The sequence below is a fragment of the Dasypus novemcinctus genome, chromosome 5 (genome assembly GCF_030445035.2).
Source record: "Dasypus novemcinctus isolate mDasNov1 chromosome 5, mDasNov1.1.hap2, whole genome shotgun sequence".
Classification (NCBI taxonomy): Eukaryota; Metazoa; Chordata; class Mammalia; order Cingulata; family Dasypodidae; genus Dasypus; species Dasypus novemcinctus.
In genome coordinates, this window is record NC_080677.1 from 161,989,818 (window position 1) to 162,013,486 (window position 23,669).

At 54.0% G+C, this 23,669-nt stretch overlaps 1 protein-coding gene across 1 annotated transcript in view; it reads left to right on the forward strand.

Moving 5' to 3' along the window:
• Positions 1-23,669, forward strand: part of PIP4K2A (phosphatidylinositol-5-phosphate 4-kinase type 2 alpha) — a 142,007-nt gene that overhangs the window by 115,831 nt on the left and 2,507 nt on the right. The window contains 4 exon segments of the mRNA XM_058297857.1: positions 9,606-9,719; positions 18,730-18,839; positions 18,841-18,977; positions 20,579-20,682. Coding sequence (XP_058153840.1) covers positions 9,606-9,719; positions 18,730-18,839; positions 18,841-18,977; positions 20,579-20,682 — 465 coding nt within the window.

The following is a 23,669-nucleotide window of genomic DNA, read 5'->3' on the forward strand; positions in this document are numbered from 1 at the left end:
CAGTGCTTCTTCTTAAAAAAAAAAAAGTCAAATCCTGACAGCTGCTGTGACTTGTTTTATTCTTTAATTCTTTCCTTTGTAATAGAAGGGCATCTTCCATTCATGGCTCCGGCAGTTTAGCATTCTCCAAATGAGGCAGAGAAAGGCATAGCTCTCCGTGGTCGATCTTTTCACATCTGCGCAGCAATTCCAGTGTGACATCAAATTAGTAATTATAGCTGAGAGGACTGCTTTTTACAAATGACAGTCTGAGCCTGCTGCCAGCAAGTCAGCTCCACAGCAGGGATTCCAGAGGAGTAAAACAAAACATAACTGGACGCACTTGATTTCTGGGCGATTTGACCTGACTCTTCAAAAAACCCCTGTTCTTGAGAGAGCCCTGGGGCTTTACACAGATATGCATTTTGTTCATCATCTGCACGGTTCTTCTCAAAAACCCACGTCTGGTTATTAGGTAGAGGAAAACCTGCATAAGGGAGTCAGGGTCAGAAGAAGATTCTTTTAAGCATATAACCGCCTCCTGGACGCAGCTGAAAGAAAACAGTTGCCTTGCAGTTGACATTTGTATAACTATATTGGCAGTAATCCTTGTTGGCACTTAGATAACGAGTTCCAAAAAAAAATCGCCTTGTTGATCCTTAGATGTTCAATTAAGTGCTGCTCACCGTCTCTGCCATTTTACCTATTACTGACAGAAGGGTCATGAGAATTCATCCTTAATACCCTTAGATCTGAAGATGCTTCCTGGAGCCTGTTTTCGGCCTTCCTTTTGTGGCCTTGAATTGTGAGAAATTATAGGTAGTTCCTACCTCTCTCTGATCCTCCAGGCTGCAATTCGAGGCGAGGTGCCCAGGGAGGCAGCTACCCTGTGTTAAGGCAGAAGAGCCCCAGTTCACGTCCCTCTGCCGCTCGCTCTTTGGCCATCGGTTAAAAAGGGCTTCGTTTTCGCTGCCAGAGGGTGATTAGTTACAGGAGATACTCGTGTCCTGTAGGCCCTAACTTCAGCTTCCGCTTTAACCTTGGTCTATAAGTTCCTTTTCTCCAAAGATGGACAGGAGGCCTTTGTCCTTGCTGGCCAGCGGACCGGCAGTACCCGTCCAGGCGTTCAGAGTGCCGGGGGGCGTCTCCCCCCCTTGTGATGTTGTGCTGCCCTTGCGATGTTGTAGGAAAGGGGCTGGGCGGGGAGCGCTTGGAGCAGAGGGGGCCCCTGCTCTGTGAGCGGACATTTGGGGTTTGGGGCTAAGTCCTTTGACTCTGTCCTCATCTATAAAATTAGGGTCTGCGCGTCTCCTTGGTTTTCATGCCTTAGTATGTTCAAGAATCGCTCGTTTCATAGGCAGTTTTCCTGGACCCTCTGCCAGCGCTGTGCTTCTGCCACAGCCTTCACCTTGAGAAGCCCTAGATTTGACTGTCCTTAAAATGCCGCCTGGGAAAGTGGATTTGGCTCAATGGATAGGGCATCCGTCTACCACAAGGGCGGTCCAGGGTTCAATCACAGGGCCTCCTGACCCGTGTGGAGCTGGCCCACGCGCAGTGCTGATGCGCGCAAGGAGTGCTGTGCCATGCAGGGGTGTCCCCTGCGTAGGGGAGCCCCATGCGCAAGGAGTGCGCCCCGTAAGGAGAGCTGCCCTGCACAAGAGAAGCGCAACCCGCCCAGGAGTGGTGCCGCCACACACAGAGCTGACACAACAAGATGACACAGATTCCCAGTGCCACCTGACGAGAGTACAAGTGGACACAGAAGAACACACAGCGAATGGACACAGCAGACAACGGAGTGAGGGGAAGGGGAGAGAAATAAATCTTTAAAAAAAAAAGTGCTGCCTGTTCCAGCTCGAGGCAATGTTATCATTAATGGGAAAACTGACCCCCTGGATTTTATCAACAGATGGCTAAGCAAGCGTCAGGGACCCTGGAATGTAAACCATGAGCCTTACTCTGGAAAGCAGAGTTTTTAAAATTGAATTCATTAGAAATTGTCCTCACTGGAAAGAGTGGCCTGTGAGAAAGAGCACATGCGTCTTTAAACGTCTTCTGGAGGTTTGTCAACAGCATGACGTCCTCAAGCCAGCCTGCCCAGTGGTGGCGCGTGAACTCTCAGTCGCCCTAGACTAATTTTTATCTCACTGGAATGAGCTCGAATACAAGTTCACAAGCACCCACAGAGCAGTGCTTAAATAATGACATTTTTTTTTAAAGCTAACAGTTCGTTCTGTCGGTTCCGGAAGAGTTGGGACTAAGAAAATTCTTCTAATGTTCAGTTACGTGGCCTGAATTCTTTTTTCAGAATTTGAGCCAAGCTGCTGCAGATGCATCGTCAGTAAAATAATAAAATAATGACCTTCACGAAGTTGCTGTCAAGCCAGAAGCTCTGGGGCTGAGCAGACCCCTTGCGTTTGCAGCTCGACGTCTCTTCCTGGAAGTCCAGGCAGCAGCTCCCGCTGACCAGATTTGGGGCGCCTCGCACACCCTCCACCGCGGGGGCCGTGCACGCAGCTGACCTGGCGCCCACAGGCTGCAGAGGAGTCTGCTCTGAGTTAGAGGGCAGTTGCGTTCATAAAAGTAGGCCAACATCGGAGAAGGAATAAACATCACTTCTTAAATATTGTCTTGAGAAGTTCAGCAGAAACAACAAACAGCTGGGTCCCGTCGGGCTTAACAATTCCGAATTGCAAAATCCCACAAGAACGTACCCCGTCCCGTGCCTCCTTCCTGAGGGCAGCCTGTCTTCCAGGTGCGCTGAAGTGTACGTTCCTCACGCAGTTACACGTGGAAAAGCAGGCTCCAAATAAGCCTTATGGAACATCCCATCCTGGTGCTGGCCAGAGCTGTCAACATTTGCCTTGTTTTCCTTGTGGAAATTAGAAGTAATTAATGACCTGGTAGATCCCTGTCCGAGCCGTGAAATCCAAAACGTGGGGGCTCTCGGTTGTGTTGCTCTGGGGGTTGCTGGACGTCGTTTTTATGAGAAAATACCTCTTATCTTTGCTACTTCTGTAGGAACTTTGTCCATATTCACCAGTTTACCTTTTCATGGATCCGGTTGTGACTTGGAAGTTTTGAGAAGCAGAACAGACTTTATTATAAATCTCTGCCTCTCTTATTACCCCAAAATCGATACCACGTATATGACGTTATATTATCCCATCAAATTATCTTTAACCCAGCCCCAGCATAAGGATTACCTAAAATTATACAAATACTTCTGGAATCAGCCCCACAGATTCTGATTTTATGAAGTTTTTTGGCAAGCCTGATGAAAGAGGGTTTATTTTTTTTCCTGTAAGTTTATTTTCATATACGTGAGCTTTTAAAAACAAGCAAATTGAAAACACGAGTACTCCCTAACGTAAGACGGTAATTAGCATGTATTTTTTACATTGTGAACTCAGCCCTGTGTGTCCCAGTAACAGCCCATCAAAGGACACCAGGCAACAGCCTTTGACAACAAGGCTTACAATTAGAGCTCATTTAAATGGGTTGCCAAATGAGCACACTGAACAGAAATTCATTTCTTTCTGAAATACCAGTCCTCTAATCACAGGGTACTGTGATATGCATTATCCTTTGCATTGAAACCTTCTGGTGCCAAAATCCTGTTTGCATTAAACACCCAAGTGTGGCCAAGAGCCACTTCATCGTCCCGGTAAGGTTTCCAGGCGGACAAAAATAAGAAAAGCTTGGCTCCGTATTATGTAGATTTTGGCTGCATGCATTTCACACACCTGTATTTTTTCCTCTGTTGCAATTTAAAATAGTGTGGACTCTTTTTGCATAATTTAATAGAAGTACATAGTGATCATAAAATCCATTGTTATTTTGGTTTGAATTCTGTGCATTTGAAGTTGTGTTTTGGAGTATAAATACCGATTTTAAATATTTGTGTTTTTTGTAAACTTTTTAGGACTCACCTAAAAGATCATCTGATCCTTTGAAGCTCACTAAAATAGAATTTCCACGTAATTTCTGGTTTCACTAAACCGTAAAATATCCAAAATTACTGAACATCAAATCACAGAACCTAATGAAATATAGAAAGATTACCTATGGGTTAACTTCCCTTTGAAATGAATTAAAAAATGTAAATCCTTTGGACAAGACATTTCTTTTCTGGTTTTATCTTCGGGGTTTCTGCCAATGTTCTTAGTCATTTTGAATTTTTAAGTAGAAAGTGCTAAGTAATAAGTGTTTTTCTGTTAGCAGGGCAAGCTGTAATGCCGTGTGTCTGTGTGTCTGTGAGCCTTTCCTGCTGGTCCTGATGGAAAGGAGGCAGCGCGGTCTGCCCGCCCTCAGCGGCTGCAGGGCTGCTCTCTGGCAGCCACCTGCTCTCCGCAGCTCTTGGCTGAGCTGTCCACAGAGACACGCTCTCGCTTCTAAAGGAGGGCGTGCGGAAGGTTCTAGCTGTTGGTTGGGAATGCCCTTCTCCTCATCTTAAACCCCGCCCTCCTTAGAGATCATTTACATCTCCTTGAACCCTGGGGATAATAAGTCATGATTTATATCCAGGAGCTTTTCACATTTCAAAACTTGCCCGGGCCGTGGCCCTCTGCAGGCTGCGAAGCTATGGAGAGTCCGTGTAGAATGTCCAGCCACGCTCATGCGTTTCCCTCACACCCCAGGTGTGTTGGACCGTCCCCAGTATCCTTACCTACTGTGTGTGTTTCTTACAATCGAGGTTCCTACACTCACTCAGGGACAGCCTCGGAAATGCTGTGCCTTGAAAGAAACCAAAGCTGTGCCCCCGACAGCGTCGCCACAAAGGGGAAGGAATGTTTGAACCGAAACAACTTCCTTTTTTGTAGTTCATGGTTCCCAAAGGATTCATGGCCCCCCACTATTTTGGCTTTGACTTCTGGCTCCCTTTGCTTAGGTCAGCAAGAGAGAACCCCCTAAATTACCCACTGGTGCAGCCGCACCGAGGAAAAACGAACCCACAGGGAACAGGTGACAGCAAAGTCAGCATGCTTCCCCCTTTGGCCAATATTTTTAAATTGTTCCGTTTTATTCCATATGAATCAGTATCGTACATATAAGCTGCTCCCGCGATCCAGCAGCTCACTGTGTCCAGTTTTACCATCGTGCAGCTGCGTTTTATTCTCAAGGTGTTTTCAGTTGGGTTCTCCTGCTGAGGTGGCTTCGGCAGGGGACCCCCGAGGCTTTTCTAGCCAGGAGAATTCGCGTCTGAAGTTTGGGGAGCTGTCGTGGCGTGAGAACGTCCCCAGGGCACCAGGAGGAAGCCAAGAGCTGGGAAGCCGGGGGGCCCGGGGCCGGGAGGGGGTGCTAGCGCCTCTCAGTAAACCGTGAGAACAAAGGGCCATGTCCACGCGGAGGATGCCGCGCCCCCGGAGTCCAGAGCCTGCTTCTTGAGAGCAGAAGGGAAGGACGCTCACGCCCGGGTGTGAGTGGAGCCCGTGGGCCCCGGCGGGCCCCCACACCCACCCTGCTCCGTGGGCTTCATTAACCCCCCACTGGGCAGAGCCGGAAACTGAGGTTCCGGCCGACTGAGCAACTGGTGAGGCCACGCCGCTCCTGGAAAAGCGCCGGCCGTGCCAGCACATTTAAAAGGCGGCGGCAGAGGGGAGCCCGCCCTGGCTCCGCTGACGCGGCTCCTGTCCCAGCCTCGCTGGAGGGCGCGGGGAGCGGATGCCGCAGCCGTGTTCGCGGGAGCCTCGTGCTCCCAGGGAATGAGCTCGTGCAGTCCTCACGGCGTCCTCGTGGTGCTGATCCCTGCTTAAACACGAGGAAACCAGGTCACAGAGAGGCTAAGTAACTTGCCTAAAGCCACACAGCTAGGCCTGGAAGAGCTGGCGTTGTAGCCAGGCAAGCCACGGCTTCCCTGGACACTGCAGGACCTTTGTCCTACCGGCGTCCAGCTTCGTCTGAGCAGTGGGAGCAGGAGGGCAGGCTCCAGGGAGCAGCCTGGCTATGTCACACCTTCGCTGCCTCTCTGCACCTGCCTGCCACATCAGCAGAGGGCAGTGACGGTTTGAGCCCAGCCCACCCCGGCCGAGCTCCCGCTCGGCAGGCCCATGAGGGGCTGCAGCCGGCCGGGGCCTCTGAGCAGCTGCTGGGGACCCTGAGGCGGGAGCATGGACTGGGTGGGCTGTAAGGGGCAGGGGACCCCCCTGTCTCCCCTTCCCCAGCAGGCACGGTGTGTGCTGCTGCAGTTCCCACGCCCCAGGCGTCAGGAAGCTGGCGGGAGGACCTAACTGGCAGTAGAGGCACGACCCCCTCCCGCCGCAGGCAGGGGCTGCGTGCTGGCCTAGCGCTGCTCAGGTCGCGGCGCTCCTGCCACCCCCTTGTCTGCACAAAGCAGACGGGGTCGCTGAGAGGCACCCGGTGACCACGAGGCTTCGGTTTGGAGAACTCCTACGTGCAAACGCCCCAGCGGCTAAAGCGCTGTGCGCTCTGGCCGCCCTGCACACAGCCCCTTGCCAGCGATTTCACCGCGTTCACCCGCTCCTTAACTCCTGCGGCGCTCACTGCCCCCACTGACAGCAGTGGCCTTGACTGTCCACGCTGCCCACGGGCAGCAGCGTGCTGAGACAGGAAGGAAGGCTGAGCAGCGGGTTTTCTTGAGGGGCATCCTTGTCCAGTCACTTTTCTACCTAGCTCTTGCAGAAAAGAAGTTAATTTAGTCAAATTTCTTTTTTTTAATCAAAGTATTTTGTAAGCAGTCTCTCAAATTTTAAATCCAGTATTATAGACAATAACTATAAGGTGTGAAATGTCACAGTGATGGTGATGATGGGGATAGCGGTGATGATGACAGTGGTGATGATGAAGGTGGGCATGGGGCGATGGTGATGGTGGTGATGGCGGTGGCGATGATGGTGGTGATAGTGGTGGTGATGGTGGTGAGGACGGCCGCGGTGGGGATGGTGACGATAAGGACCGCTCACTGTTCTAAGCGCATCGTCGTATTTCCTAGCCCCGTCCTCAGCGCCCCCTGCCAGCAGAGGAGTTGGGAGACAGGCTCCCGGGTTGCGCTCAGCCCAGCACTTCCCAGGCTGGGCGGCCGGGGCTCAATTCCTCACCCCTCCGCCGCCTGTCTCTCTGTCTGTAAAACGAGGCTGCGCGTAGTCGTTCAGCGCGTTGGGGAGTCAGCGACGGCGCACCGCGGGCCAAAGGCGGTGGCGCTGCTGGTCCCCTCTACATGAGGAAACTGCCTCTGGGAGGTTTAGGACCTGACCCTTGTCCCTGGCCAGAAGCGGGTGGAACCCTGACTGGAGCCTCAGGGCCCCTCCATGCTGCAGACGGGGAGGGGGGCGTTTGTGGGACGGGGTGAGGCTCTCCTCCAGCCGCAGACCTGGGCACGCCTCGGCCTCGCCACCCGTCCAGGCACCAGTGCAGGTGCCCTTCCTTGAACCGGATCCCATCTGAACTTGGCCCTAAGGCCCTCAAAGCGCGCGAGTAAGCTCAACAGCACGGTCCCGGGTGGGTAGTGTTATGGGATGGGATCCCACGTCCCTGTCACAGGAGGGCATTCTGCTGGGCGGCCCCAGAGGGCCACTGCTCCTCACAGATGCACCTCACGATCCAACATGGACTGGACGCCCCTGCGGCCCGTCCTCAGCCTCCTCTCACTAGCACAGGAACGGGGGTCCCACTTACCTCCTCTTACAGGGATCAGGTGGGCTGAGGGGTTGAGGCAGCTGTCTTCCTCCATGCCCCCCACCCCACATGCTCCCATCCCCACAGCTCAGACTGAAATGGCCATGTCACTACAGGGAGAACCGCAAGCCTTCCCCTCTGGTCTGCTTTGGTGGGTGGAGCTGGCTTCCGCCCTGGCTTGCCCATGGCTCCCAGCACTTGTCCCTGGACTGCCCTTGATAAGTTTCCTTAAACTTGGGAAGGCTGCGTTTCATTCACCATGGACTTTGATTGGGTTTATAGTAGCAGTGGGAAGAGAGACCCCTTGACGTTTGACGGGAACGTGTCAGCTTCTACACGTGCAGGCTTTGGGTGGGCTGTGTTTGGGTTTTTTTAACATCTATTTTTTTAATTATTAGTGACAGGTTTAGGAGGTGAGTCTACCAGGCCCATCCTTAATTTGGGGTAGAATGGCATTGCATCTTATTTCCTCCAGACTCTTATGATTCAACGTAAAAGCATTTAGAAGTCTTTCTGACTGTGCCCCAGAATCTTACTGTTTAGCTGTACGTCTTACCTTTCCTTACTGCCTTGTTTGCTATCTACTTACCCTTGTGTCTGTCTCCCATGCTAGTTTATTCACTCCTGTTGAGTGAAAATGTGAACCAGCTCTCTTCTGCGTCCCTTGCAGTAGCTGTACCTTGCAGTAGCTGCTTAGTGAATTGACTCTTAGGATTCCTGAGCTTTGCTATCCCTTCTTATAAGGATTATTAATTTGACGTGGTTTTATCAAACTCATATTTGCAAAACTGTTCAGATTTTCTCAAAGTTAAAATTAGTATCCAAAGCTACTAATTTAGAATTGCATAACACATATGCATGCGTGTTACAGATAGATGTATGCTTCCATGCATCATATACTTGGCATAATCGGAGAAAAATTGAGCAGTCCAAGCTCATAAAAGGTGATTAAATAAGTAAACAGAAAGTTTTCTTTTTTTGCCCTGAATAAGGGATGGCAGTGTGTGTTATTCTTTTTCATTCGGTTCATGCGTATGGAAAAGAAGCCATCTGGGGCTTCAGCAGTATACCAAGAAAGGCCATATATTTTGTTGGATTCCTTTCAACTGGAAAAAATAAGCGATTGTTAGCTGAGAGGCAGGGAGGGGTTTTGATTGGTTCTGAACTCTCACTGAAGGCGGTTGCGCCAAATGGATAGGTTAAAATCTATACTCTTTTTAAGTTACGTGCCTGTATTATAACTTGCGTTGCAGTACAGGCTGAAGGTTTTTCTGCTCATGACCCATTTTTTTGACAGTTGCCCGTTACTTTCCTCATCAGCATAAACGCAGTTTTCCTACCAGCTAAATCTCATATTTATTTGTAAAGGATAAAATTTGCGTCTTGATCCTGTGATTTATTAAAACAAGACATTTTTATTTGACTTTATCCAACCGAGAGCAGAATTTCCTTTAGGCGAGGTGTGTGCGCAGGAAGGCTTACGGAACAGATGGCTAACCTCTGGACTGCACGTTCCCCCTGATTTAAAAAAGTAGTTACAATGACAATGATGGGCTTTTTCTGAGACAAGATAACATGCAATTTGTAACAGAAAGCCAACAAAGGCTGCCCCAAAAGTGTTTGGGGGGGGAGGCGGAGTTGGTTTGAAACCAGTAAGAAAATTGAAGGGTTCCTGACAAATTATTCCAAGAATATAAATTCTAAACTTAGGAAATGACTTGCTATAAAGTGACTCCAAGAAAGCAGTCATGTCCCTTCCTGGGAAAACCATGGAATGTGTTACCAAATCCCCCACTCTGTCCATTCCTAGTGTCCAGCGGTCACAGCTCCTTGGTGCCCCCTAGCGGTCCTCAGGCCATCGCACGTTCCGTTGCCTCGGCTGCAACCCCTGCTGTGCACAGGGCAGACTCACGTTTCCAGGGTTGGAAGGCATGAGTGCTTTTTAGATTTTATTCAAGCTTCATTCTTATTCTTTTCCTCATCTGTTTTAGGCCAAAGAACTGCCAACGTTAAAGGACAATGATTTCATTAACGAGGGCCAAAAGATTTATATTGATGACAACAACAAAAAGGTGTTCCTGGAAAAACTTAAAAAGGATGTCGAGGTAAGAAAGTTCAATGCAGTGAACAGCTCAGTGGTGTGAGGGTCAAAACCGTTGGTTTTCCAGGAGCTTTTTTAGACTCATGCGCAGATTTCAACAGATTTGAATATATACTCCATCATCAAAACCAGAGATAAAGCGTGAACCATGTATCACGTGAGCTGGTTTGAAGAAGAAAGGCGCTGGTTTCTTAGTTCTCCCCATTAGAAAACAAGTGGGAAAAAAGCACCAGCTTCTCCTGCTGGGCGGCCTCACCCTCAGGTCCCTCTTTGTTAGTGGGGGTGGCCTGTGACGCTGACCTGCCCACAGAAAGCCATGGGCAGTGGGCGGCGGGCTGGACCAGTGCTGTCCAACAGCAGAGTAGCTCCCAGCCCCGTGTTTGGTAAGTGCACCTGGGGTGCTTCCATCTGAACAGCTCTCGTGTTGGTAAACTCAGCCTCCGTCGCAGGCTGCTCTGGTTGTGTCCAGCAGCCCCTGTGGATAGCTTTATCAGAGCTGGGAGCCAGCCTGGCCCACCATGGCGACAGTCCACAAGTTCGCCAGGTGGGACGGGGGACGGGGTGGATAATGTGTTGAAATGGGCTTTTAGTCTTTGATGAAGTTTTCTTTTCTTTTTAAAGACTTATTTATTTCTCTCCCCTTCCCCACCCCTGCCCCCAGTTGTCTGCTCTCTCTGTCCATTCGCTGTGTGTTCTTCTGTGTCCACTTGCATTGTTGTCAGCAGCACGGGAATCTGTGTTTCTTTTTGTTGCATCATCTTGCTGTGTCAGCTCTCCGTGTGTGCTGCGCCATTCCTGGGCTTTCTTTCATGCTGGGCGGCTCTCCTTACGGGGCGCACTCCTTGTGCATGGGGCTCCCCTACGTAGGGGACACCCCCGCGTGGCAGGGCACTCCTTGCGTGCATCAGCACTGCGCATGGGCCAGCTCCACACGGGGCAAGGAGGCCCGGGGTTTGAACCCTGGACCTCCCATGTGGTAGGTGGACGCCCTAACCACTGTGCCAAGTCCGCTTCCCAGGAGTTTTCTTCTTAAGCATTGTTTTAAAAATAGTTTTTTAAATGCCTTTCTATCATTTTGCTTTTGTAAAGGTGTTGCAGCTTTCCCCTTATTCTTTTAGAAGTAAATTCGAGGCAAGGGCAATATTATATTCTCAGAAGTGTGAGTCACAAGAGCAGGAAGGGAATCGCTTTAGGCAGTTACTAAACAAAGGTTTACTTCGCTGTTGCTGTCACTTGTAGTCATTTCTATGTTGAAATACTGTCCCCTCGCTCCAGGTCAGGTCTGCTGCTGAAAGAGGGAAAGATTTTCTTTCTCGTATCATTAAGCAAAACCATAGAAATGACTCCAGCAAGAGGGGCGGTCATTTGCCTGTTCTCTCCTTGAAGGCAGAGCGATGTTTTCATTTCCTTTTTCTCCTCACAGCTCTTTCATTGCAAGACTCACACAAACCTAGTCAGTGCAAAACTGCTCCTGGTAGTTTAACAGGCACGTTGTCCGCACCTGCAGGAGAATCCGCATAGAAGGAAGGAGGCCCAAGTGTCCGCTTTTATCCCATCGCGCTCTTCCTCTGGCCTCTCGTTCACCTCCATTTTCCCTCTTGCCTGTGGTCATTATTCAGACGCCAATCGCTAAGCATTCCTGCTCATGCGTCAAGGCCAGCTTGATCTAACTGATAACCGAGGGCCAACAGGTACACATCCTCTTTTGAATTTTTATCGACTAATCAGAAACTCTTTGATCCTGAGAATAGAATTGTTTTAAGTTATGGTCAATAGCCCTTGGGGTTATCTGTGACCTGCCAAAAGAATTTAATTTTCACCTTCTTTTCTGTTGGCTGTATATAGCACTGTAATACTTAGACTCTAGAAATAGTGTAACTCAAGCTGTTCAGCTTAGAGCTGAAGCACACAGGGCCCCCCCTGCTCCCTTTGTGGTCTCTGATAATGTGGCTGATTAGAGGGCTGGGAGGGTTTCATCCCACACGCAGCTCTCGCACTTAGCGGTTCTGTTGAAATGGAGACGGGGATAAAGCATTCTTTCATTGAAAAATAGTCTCTGTGGCTGCTAACAGTGTCTTAGTTTTGAAATTCATGCGGGAGCGTCATTAAATTTTTAAGCACATAATTATGGTGAAGTCGCTTGACATCTGATCTTAATAATGAGGCTAGAATTTAATCTCATTCTTTTTTCATCCGTTCCATGCTTTCCAATTTAGCAGACTGGCCCGCTGGAGTTTGAGTAGAGGTTTTTGTTTGCTTCTCCTTCTTTCTTAATGCTTCGATTTGAGGATCTGAGGTTATCATGGCCCAGTAAATGATTCGATTTTGCAGGGGGAAAGGAAAGAACTGTCATCTGGGGTCCAGTTGCCTTTTTCTAGCACGAGAATCCCTTTCTCCTGAGTCTGCCACACAGGGTTGCTTTAGTTCGGATCCCTGGGGCCGTAACTAAACAGTTAGGAGCCTTCTCCCAAGAAGGTGCTCCATGGGGAGTGAAAGCCAGTTTAGCCCGGCGGTCTGCACTGCTCACCTGGGACGGTGACCCTGAGGCACGCGCAGTGCCGAGCTCTCCTGCCGTCGAGCCTGCAGCGAGCGCCACGTGCCCCCCTGGGCGAACCTGGGCCTCCGCCGGCCCATCGCGGGGCACAGCGGTGTCTGCGTTCTGTCCCACAGCCGGGGAGAGCAGCGAGAGCGGGCGGGAGTGGGGAGTGGGGCGGGGTGGGGTAGGGGAGGAGATGGTGGGGGACATGGGGATGGAATGGTGGGAGGTGGGGTGATAGGGGAGTGAGGGGTGGAGTGATAGGGTGATGGGGGGTGGGAGGTGGGAGGTGGGGGTGGATGGTGCAAAGTGGGAGATGGGGTGGTAGGGTTGGGGGTAGGAGGGATGAGTGTGAAGGTGGGGTGGTGGGGTGGGATGACCAGGGATGGGGTGGGATGGACAGGTGGGAGTGGGGGATGGGATGGGCGGGCGGGAGGAGGGAATGGGATGGTGGAGCATATGAGATGGATGGTGGCGGTGGAAGTGGGCTGGGGGATGGGATGGTGGGGTGGGGGTAGAAGTGGGCTGGGGGATGGGATGGTGGGGGTGGTAGTGGGCTGGGGGATGGGATGGTGGGGTGGGGGTGGGATGGTGGAGCATATGAGATGGATGGTGGGGGATGGTAAGGGGCTGGGGGATGGTACGGTGGGTGGGAGGTGGGATGGACGGGTGGGGGTAGGGGATGAGATGGAGCATATGGGGATGGGATGGTGGTGGAATGATAGGGGGCTGGGTGGATAGGATGGTGGGGGTGGGAGTGGGGTGGCAGGGGTGGAGGGGCACCCACATTTGTGGAGCACATGGGACCCACGTCCTTCACACACATTTATTACCTCTTGTCATCCTGAAACAACTCCATGAAGGCAGACACTCTTCCCCCGCCCCCTCCCCTGGTCTGTTTGCTTGTTGCTTGCACTTGTCTGCTTGTTGTCTGCTCCTTGTCTGTCTGTTTTTTTCTTTACAAGGCACCGGGAACCAAACCTGGGACCTCCCATGTGGGGGAGGCGGGCACTCAACTTCCTGAGCCACATCTGCTCCCTGCTCATTTTGTGGTTTTTGCTCATTGTTTGTCTTCTTTACGAGGCACTGGGAACTGAACCCGGGACCTCCCCTGTGGGAGGCGGGCACTCAACTGCTTGAGCCACCTCCACTCCGCATCCATCTTGGTTCGATGGAGGAGAAAACTGAGTCTGGAGATGCTGAGTGAGCCACTCAAAGCCACCCTGCTAAATACAAATTGGGGTTTGAGGCAACTGGAGGCCGTGCTCCTGCTGCTCTGATATAAGATGAAATTCTGAAATGTTTCTGAAAGCGCAGTCGAGATTCTGTTTCCTGACAATGCTCCGAAGGAAGATTAGTGCCGTTTTCAGCCGGTGGTGAATGTAATTGTTAAATAGGCCAACTGGAATTTTAACTCTACACCACAGATGTGTCAGGTGGTGGCAATTCAGCAGAGTGTACGTGTTAATCAAGTCAGCAAATGAAGTGCGCCTAAGCCTCCCTGCCCCTCAGTCCCAGGGCTGTCTAGAGGCTGTGCCAGGGCTTGCGGAGACTTTGAGGGAGCTGCTAGCTCGAAGGCGCGGCGTAATGAGGAATTACTCATTAAGGAATAGATCAGATGGGGTATTCTGAGGCAAAAAGAGCAGATGGAAGGGCTGGCAGGTAATTATTAAGAAAAGCAGAAAGATTTAAACATCTTCAGGCTTGGGAAGCTTACTTTAAAAATCAATAAATTTGGGTTAGAAGCTTACGGCAATAGACAGGAGAAAGAGGACCTGGCTGTTGAGGCCCGGATCGGCCTGAGAGGGACCCCCGCGGCACCCTGGCCCCCTCCCCGTCCAGCCCGCAGTGCAGCCCCCAGGAGCTTTGTGGGACCCGGCAGGAGTTTTACCTAACGGGGAGCACTAAGTTAGTGCCATGCTTCAGTTCACTCTTCTTCAAAAGACCTTTAAAATCAAGTCTGCAAAGAGAGAGCACTGACCCGACAGCCTTTTCCATGTGCTTCTCCTCTTAGCCTTGCTCACCTGCACCTGGCCAGGGTCAAGGCTGCCCACGTGGTGGACAGAAGGCCTTCTGCCACGATGCTGCCCTCATCAGCAATTGCGACAGCCCCTCCCCTCGTCCCAGGGGCATCTCCTTCATGCATGCCTGCCCCAGTATGTTGAGTGGTGGCGTCCCATTTTAAGGTTGAAGTAGCAAAGGCTCAGAGAGGTAAACTCATGGTCAAGTTGCAGAGCTAGGGGGTGACAGAAGGTTTAATTTCTCTTCTGTCTCCAAATATACCCTTTTGTTCCTTGTATTTATTTGCAAACACTCCATATCTGCCAAACATACCTTCTCCCTCCCCTTAGCAATCTCTTATCTACTCTGTCTCTGCAAGTCTGCTCTTTCCGTAATCTAAGTGTCCTCGTGCTCACTGAGCATAATGTTTTCAGTGTTCGTCCCTGTCACAGCACGTCGCAGAACTTCATTCTTATGGCCACATAAGCCATTGCGAGCATATACCGAATTTGGTTTATCTATTCATTTGTTGATGGATACTTGGATTGTTTCCAGCTTTGGGCAATTGTGAATAATGCCGTTATGAACACCAGTGTACAAATATCTGCTGGAGACCCTGTTTTCAGTTTCTAGAAGTGGCACAGCTGGGTCATACGGTAATTCTGTACTCAACTTTCTTGAGTAACCGCCATATTGCTTTCCACAGTGGCTGCACATTTTACATCCCACCAACAATTCCTCCACATCGGCTCCAACACTTATTTCCATTGTTTTGGTTTTGTTTTTTCAATAGTAGCCATCCTGGAGGGTGTGAAGGGCGCCTCGTTGTGGTCTTGATTTGCCTATCCCTGATGGCTAATGCTTTTGTTTTTCACATCACCTGCTACTGTGAGGACAACTGCTTGGGCCACCCAGTGGTCCCATCGTGTCCGCTTAACCCCTGGGCTGCACTGGGCCATTTCGACTTTCCACCACAGCCTCATCAATTCCAAGGCATGTATCACACCCAGCCAAGCGTGCAGTTGGCTTCTTCAATTTTCAGCAGAACAGCTTCTTACGTAGAGATGCATTTTTCATTCCACAGGCACCGTAGTGGTTAGTGCCAGCAATCACTGCGCTTCTGCTTATTAGGTACAAGCACGTCCTTCTTGGAAGTGGGGCCTGGAGCCCAGGGACTGCACGCGAGCCTGGCCCGGCCATGTCGGCACAAATGGGGGTCATCCTGGGCCCCGGGGCCACAGGGCTCGGTGCAGCCCCTGCACACCTCCTGGCCTCTGACCTGCAGCCACCTCTTCACAGGCAGCCCCTTCCTTGTGCACAAAGTCCACCCGGAGCTAGGTTTTCAAATCAAGCAGGGAAGCAGATGTGGCTCACCTGATAGAACGTCTGCCTTCCACATGGGAGGTCCAGGGTTCAAACCCCGGGCCTCCTTGACCCGTGTGGAGCTGGCCCATGCGCAGTGCTGATGCGCGCAAGGAGTGCCGTGCCACGCAGGGGTGTCCCCCGCATAGGGGAGCCCCACATGCAAGGAGTGCACCCCGTAAGGAGAGCCGCCCAGCACAAAAGGAAGTGCATCCTGCCCAGGAGTGGCGCACACACGGAGAGCTGACGCAGTGAGCTGACACAGCAGGATGATGCAACAAAAAGAGACAGATTCCCAGTGCCGCTGACAAAGGATACAAGTGGACACAGAAGAACACACAGTGAATGGACCCAGCGAGCAGACAATGGGCAGGCGGGGAGAGAAATAAATCTTTAAATAAATAAACAAAATCTTGAGTAGTGCAGCTCCACCTTAAAGAGAGATCCTGGTCCTGAGAGCCAAGATCACAGCCAGCCACGGTCAGCAGTTCCGCCTGCCTCCCGCGGCCCTGCCTCTGGGGCGGAGGTTTCCCTCGTGCTCTTTGCTTTATGGCGTCTGGCTGGGTTGTTACTTCCTGGAGGAGGTTCAGGGGGGCTGGGGAGAAGCCGCGGGAAGGCCAAGCGCCCGCTCCGAGCGCCGCTGGCTGGGGGGTAACGGCCGCAGAGGCCCCAGCAGGGCCCTTCCCAAGGCCGTCGTGCCGCCGGGTGGGCACTGAGATGGAGCAGTGGAAGGCGACCCGCCACCGCCCCAGGGCTGGGGCCTGAGGAGGAGGCTGGGTGCTGGCGTGAGGGTGCCGGTGTGAGGGCGGGTGGCAGGGACAGGGTCCCCTGTGCCAGAGAGGCGGGGCCAAGCCCCAGGCCCCTGGGCCACGCCGGTCCTGATGTTGCTGGCGACCGCGATGCCAGGCTGGGGGCGGGACGGCCCGGCTGGCATTGGGACCAGACACCCCCCTCCAAGGGGGAGGAGCTCGGGCAGCACCCGCCTGGGCCCACTTTGCAGGGGGTTCCCAGCCTGTCCCCTGCCAGCAAGCAAGGCAGGCAGGACCAGCCCGGAGACAGGCGTGGGCAGGCCAGGGAGACGCCCCGGTGGGGGGGGGGGGCATGGGAGGGTGGGGCAGGGGCGAGGCCAGGGCCCTCCCACGGCTGTCTCCCTATGGCCCCCGAGCCCCGGCCGGGACGCGCTCTCCTCGAGGGCTTCCCCCACTTCTCTGGCCCACAGCGCCTGTGGCCGTGGGAACCCAGCACCCGCCTCGGCCCCACAGGTCTGCAGGGCACAGGCCAGGGAAGGCCGGCTGGGACCCCGGGTCCAGGCCCCCTGCGCCTTGGCTTTGCGCTGCCGGCCGGGTCTTGGCTCGCTGGGCCTGTGCCCGGGAGGCACCTCCACGTCCGTGTGCCCCCGGCCAGCAGCACGGTGACCTGGCGCTCTAGTGGGCGACAGGCCCCTCCGGATCCTTGCTCACTGTCCTCCCAGGGGCCGCAGCGCTCGCTGGCCGCCCGCTCAGACGCCAACGGGGGTCCAGGGCTGCCTGGAGCTGAGGCTCCTTCCAAGACACAGGCGGGCCGAGTGGGGGCCGCGGAAGGCCACTTCGTGGGTCTAAGGGGGCCTCGGGGGAAAGGGCTTGGGGGGCAACGTTGGCCCCTGGGGCTGGGCCTGGGCCCAGAGAGGAGCTGCTTCACAAAGGGGCGCTTCTTTTTTTTTTAAGATTGATTTATTTTATTTTATTCCCTCTCCCCGCCCCCCGCCCAGTTATTTCTCTGTGTCTGTTCGCTGCGTATTCTTCATCCGCTTCTGTAGTCGTCAGCGGCACGGGAATCTGTGTTTCTTTTTGCTGCGTCACCTTGTGTCAGCTCTCCGTGTGTGCGGCACCATTCCTGGGCAGGCTGCACTTTCTTTCGCGCTGGGCGGCTCTCCTTACGGGCGCACTCCTTGCGCGTGGGGCTCCCCCACGCGGGGGACACCCCTGCTTGGCAGGGCACTCCTTGCGCGCATCAGCACTGCGCATGGGCCAGCTCCACACGGGTCAAGGAGGCCCGGGGCTTGAACCGCGGACCTCCCGTGTGGTAGACGGACGCCCTAACCGCTGGGCCAAGTCCGCTGCCCAGCGTTTCTGTGGTTAAAGCCACAGCCTCCTCTGCCTCACTTAAATGCCGGCTGGGAGGCTGTGTGACTTCTTCCTGAGCTCAAAACAATGTGGTGCTTTAGCCCAGCTCCAGGGGGTCCTGCGAGGCACAGCAGGAAACTGGGGGGCAGCTGGGGGCCTTAGGAGCGCCCAGGCCGCAGCAGGCCCGGCCCGCGTGCAGGGGACCCTCGCGGCCCTTCGGGGCCCGGCTCTTCTCCCGGCCCTGAGTCGGAGCGGCCTCCCAGCGGGCGCCCAGGACCAAAACGGCCCTGCTGTCCCAGCCAGTGTCCCCTGCTCGCCCGTTGTGTCGGGAAGTTTGTCTCCTAAATACCGTCAGAGTAAACCAGAGTCCAGGCCAGATCGGCTCAGAGCCACGTCCCCGGGCAGTTGGAGCCACGGCCCCGGACAGGGGTCAGACCAGCGCGGCCCCTGGCCCTCACCCAGCACCTCCCTAAGAAAAGGGCCACAGGACACGGACAGGCCCAAGGAGCATGGCAGACATGGGGGGGTCAAGCTGGGTCAGGGCTCACCCGTGGGACACAAACGGGCCCGGCTGGGGCGGGAGGGCCCGCGGCCTCTGGCTGCCACCTGCGATGGGACAGAGCTTTGATGCCACGTGTTCGCTCATCGATGAGGACGTTTGGGCTTTTACTCACCTGTGATGGACAACCTGGGTGGCGTGCACGGAATTTCACAGCGCTCTGTCGTAATCGCTGGGGGAGGCCTCCCATCCCCTCTCTCGGGGTTTTTTGCCCTTTGGTGTAGTCCAAGCTAGATGCGCTCAACACCCGCCTCCCTGCATCCAGCTTCGCCTTGCGAGGACAGGAGGCGCCGGCTCGGGGCGGCCCCGAGAAGGGGTCACCCCCACCCAGCCCAGAGGCCTGCCTGCCCAGGGAGCACCCCGCCTCCCCTCCCCCTTAGCGCACCTCCTCCTCCTCTCTGGGTTTTTTGTCATCCTGGTTTCAAGGCTGACCGTGTCACCTTCCACCCTGCAGTTTCTTGCCCAGTTAAAGCTCATGGACTACAGCCTGCTGGTGGGAATTCACGACGTTGAGAGGGCAGAGCAGGAGGAGGTCGAGTGCGAAGAGAACGACGGGGAGGAGGAGGGGGGACAGCGATGGGCCCCACCCGTCTGTCGGGACCCCGCCGGACAGCCCAGGAAATACACTCAACAGCTCGCCACCCTTGGCCCCGGGGGAGTTTGACCCCAACATCGACGTCTACGGGATAAAATGCCACGAAAGTAAGCTTAGTTACTAGTGATGCTTTTTACGTATGGTGTGCTCCAGTTTTCTCATGGCTCTCTCTGCCAGGAATCACCATCCTAGGTAACAGAGGGCAAGTCCAGACAGCCCACTTTGGGAGCAGGAGAGGTTAAAGGGCACTGGAGTATCTGGTTTCAAAATGTGACATAAGGAGGTCCTGGGGTTTTGGGATGCTGAGGGAACAGAGCGAAACCATAAGCTTTTTTTTTTTAATTTTTTTATTACTTTTTTGAAGATACATAGATCACAAAAAATGTTACTTTGAAAAATAGAATAGGTTCCTATAAATAGAATAGGTTCCCCCACTCCTCCCACATTTACAACCTCCTTCATCAGAGTGACACATTCATTGCATTTGGTGAGTACATTTTGGAGCCCTGCTGCACCGCATGGGTTATAGTTTACATTGTAGGTCACACTCTCCCCTATTCCTTCAGTGAGTTATGGCAGGATATACAATGTCCAGCAACGGTCCCTGCAGTACCACCCAGGACAACTCCAAGTCCTGAAAATGCCCCCACATCACATCTCTTCTTCCCTCTCCCTGCCCTCAGCAACTATTGTGGCCACTGTCTCCACATCAGTGCTCCAGTTTCTTTCATTACTAGTCACAAGAGTTCTATATTTAGATACACGACACACGTGCGTAAGCCTATATAATACACATAAGAAGTGTTTAACAACGTGCAGAGCGTGTGTGTCGTCTCCTCGTCTTCTCTTTGAAATGAGCCAAGAGCGTCACCGACCTCTCCCGAGCCAGGTTTGCAGGGGTCGGAGCCCCGTGGAAATCTCGGGGGGCGGTCCCGCTGGCAGCGCCCTCAGGAGGCTGAAGCCCGAGGGAGGGGCCCGCCTCCAGGATCCGCCCTTCTTTAGGAGCTTCGTCTTCCGGAACTCGGCGATGGGAGAGTGGAGGGGGTGTCTTAGTCTCCCATAGCCACTTAGACGTGAAAAAGAGAAGATACTTCAGGGACGATAAAGCAGACCTCTTGCTTGCTACGTAATAAAGATGGTGGTTCATCGTTGATTAAAAAGCCTCCCAGTTGACACATCAGCCAGTGGGTTTGAGTTAGGCTTTTTTTATTTTGCTCTCCAAAACTGTTTCTTCAACCCCCAAAATTCGGGTCAAACGTACTTTTCTTATTGTTCGTAATTGAAACAGCATCCTATTTGTTGAACTATCTAGAAAATAGCTATCAAGGTGATGTGTGCATTTATCCAGTTCTGCTATTAATATTATACCCCGTGAGAATTAATTGTGAACAGTTGCATCTAATAATAGAAAAGGATTAACGAGCATAGTGCTGCTTGTTTCATAGAGTGTTTATGTTAACGAGCTTTTCCTCTTTCCACCAAAACGATACGTGTTCATTCAAGAGAACGCAGACTAGAAAAATTAAAAGTAAGCGCCCTGACCCCACCCCGCGTGGAGGGCAGCCGGGGCCCAGAGGCGAGGCTGCCTCCTGGGAGGGCCGTGCGGGAGGCTTGGAGAGGTGGCAGGAGCCTCGCCCGTGGCCCCCGCGCCCCCCGCGCCCCCGTGGCAGCGCAGGTGCACCCCCATCGCCGCCCTGTGCCTTTGCAGACTCGCCCAGGAAGGAGGTGTACTTCATGGCCATCATCGACATCCTCACTCATTACGACGCAAAAAAGAAGGCCGCACACGCTGCGAAAACCGTGAAGCACGGCGTAAGTACCCGCGCCTCGTGCCTCTGCCCCGGCGGGCTCCTTCCCGCCCAGCCCACGCGCGACGCGGGGACAGCCCGCGCCAGGCACGCACCGTGCGGCGGGGCCCACGCGCGCCTCTGGAAGATCCCACACGTCCTGGCGTGGTTGGAAAGCTGCTGCGGGTTAACCGCGCCAAAGACAGCGCTGTGGTGGGAAACACGTGCAGCTGCGCGCCCACCCTGCTGGAGAAGACGAAAGAGGTTCAGTTACTTCTGTATAGAAAGGCCAGGACTCAGGAATAATTTGGGGAAGGAAAAGGATTTATTTATGACCGGCCAGGCTGGAAGCTTCTCATTCAAAACCTGGGCCTCCGAACAAGATTTTTGAGCTCTTTTTATACAGAGGAAGGGCCAAATGGTTCTTTGTTTCAGGGCTCAATAGGCTTGATTAGCATATACCTGCCACATCCTAGGTAAGCTTTCAGCATGCACTTCATACATTCTAGATATGCTTTTAGCACATTTGGTTTACATTTTCCTTGAATATTTAAAGTTTAGAGTCTGCATGGCTAAACTGTTTCTCGGGGACTGGAGTCGTTGTCATGGTTACCAAGGGCAGGCCTGCGGCTCTCACTGTCCTCCACGCACAGCTCAGGACACGCACAGCTCAGGTCCTCTATGAAGAGACGAAAATCCCCCCCGCAGCCCGCATCACCCCTGCCGGAGGCCCGCCCAGGCGCCCAGCGGCCTTCTCCCCTCGGCGGCGCTCTCTGCGTGCGAGATCAGCACGTAATCGTATTGAGTCCTCGCCTGGCTGCGCCTGCCCTGAATTCTCACGCTTCCAGGCACACGTCAGGGACCGAGTCACGGCAAGCATGGAGGCCGGGCGGCGCGTCGGCCCCTCCTGTCGTGTGGGGGAACTGAGGACCCCAGCTCGCGTAGGAGCCTGCAGGGCCGCGTAGCTGGAGGGGGGTGGGCGAGGGGCTTCCGGCCTAGGACCCAGCCTGGCCACCACCCCGGACCCCTCCGTCCCCGCTGCCGCCCAGTGCCGCCGGGCACGGTGGTGTTGGGAGAGTCCAGCCTCTGTCCGGCTGAGCTGAAGAAACGCAAGCCTGCCTTGCTCTCCAGGGATGCACAATCTGGGGGCTAAACACAGCAGGAGGACCGGCCTCGGGGGCCCGCGGCGCCCCGCTCCCCAGAAGGTTCTTGGGGAGGTTCCTTCCTTGCGCTGTCCGGCTTCTGGGGACTGCCGGCCCCCCTCACCTGTCCACCGCCCCGTGTCCGTCTGTCCCTGTGTCCAGTTCCTCCTCCAAGGACCCCAGTCACCCTCCAGCACGGCCTCATCTGAACAAAGCACGTCTTTGAGACCCTATTTCCAGGGCTGGGGTTAAGGCCGGGCTGTGTCCTCTGGGGGGACACAAGCCAAGCCCTGACAAGCCCACCCAGGCGAGCGAGGGGTGCCCCCAGCCGTCGGTGCTGGACAAAGCCCAGTGACCACCAGTAGAGCACTGGAGCTGGGCAAGGACCACCAGGCTCCCACCAGAGGCGCCTCTCTCTATCTTAAGAGCAAACCATGGGAAGCAGACGTGGCCCAGTGGTTAGGGCATCCGTCCACCACATGGGAGGTCCGCGGTTCAAACCCCGGGCCTCCTTGACCCGTGTGGAGCTGGCCCATGCGCAGTGCTGATGCACAAAGGAGTGCCCTGCCACGTAGGGGTGTCCCCACGTAGGGGAGCCCCATGCGCAAGGAGTGTGCCCCGTAAGGAGAGCCGCCCAGTGCAAAAGAAAGTGCAGCCTGCCCAGGAATGGCACCGCGCACACGGAGAGCTGAAACAACAAGATGACACAACAAAATAAACACAAATTTAGAGCAGACAACGGGTGAGGGGGGCAGGGAGGGGAGAGAAATAAAATTTTTTAAAAAAAGAGCAAACCAGCCCGAGCTCAGGGTCCATTTGGCAAACGTGTTCGCCTGCGTACTCAAAACCCTCCACAGCGTGCCAGCCCAGGGGCATGTGCCCCCCACGCCAGCACGCAGGGCGACAGCTCCCGCACAGCCTCGGCATCCAGGGCTCAGGCTCCAGCCGTCCCCTGTTCCCTTCGGTGGACAGCCAGCCGCCTGCCCACCCCAGCTCCCCTTCCACCCACCCAAGCCGCCCGGCCTTGGGGAAAGGCTCTTGGAGCCTCTGCTTCCCCCCGTAAAAGGGTTGGGAGGCTCTTGGGAGGGGCCGTGAGGCAAGTGCACGGAGCGCCGGGCCGAGCCTGGGAACATGTGTCCCCCTCCTTGCTCCGGCATGCTGAAATAACGTGCGCTGTGGCCGGCGTGGCTGGGCCACTGTTGTTCAATAATTTGCATTCAGTTATTTGCGTTCAGTTATTTGCGTATAGGAAGGCCAGGACTCAGGAATGATTTTGAGAAGGAAAAGATGGTTTACTGAAGGCCAGCCAGACTCGGGAGCTTTCTGTTTCAACCCCGAGCCTCGAACAAGATTTTTGAGTTCCTTTTCTACAGAGAGGAAGGGCCAAATGGTTCTTTTGTTTCAGTGCTCAATAGGCTTGAATTAGCAGACATCTTCCACATCCTAGGGAAGCTTTTAGCGTTTCATATATTCTAGATAAGCTTGTAGCAGCACATTTGGTCTGCAGTTTTATAGAGTTTGCATGGCTAAATTGTTTCTCCAGGACTGGAGTCATTGTCATAGTTACTAAGAGCAGGGCTGCAGCTCTCACTGACCCAAATGCATCGCTCAGAAAACAAGCTCAGGTTATCTACGAATGTATGAACAGCCCCCACCCATAGCCTACATCACCACCGCATACGCACTCCACCGTGGCCGCCCCGCAAGCCCAGCCTGGCTGCACGAGGCACCCCAGGCCGAGGTGGGGACATGTGGCGGAACGAGCCGCCCCTCCTGGCAGAGGCAGGTGGCGTTCGGGGGTCCCCAGCGGGCCAGGCCGGCATGGGAGAGGCCACTTCCCAGTGAGCACAGCCTGGCTAGGGGCCAGGAA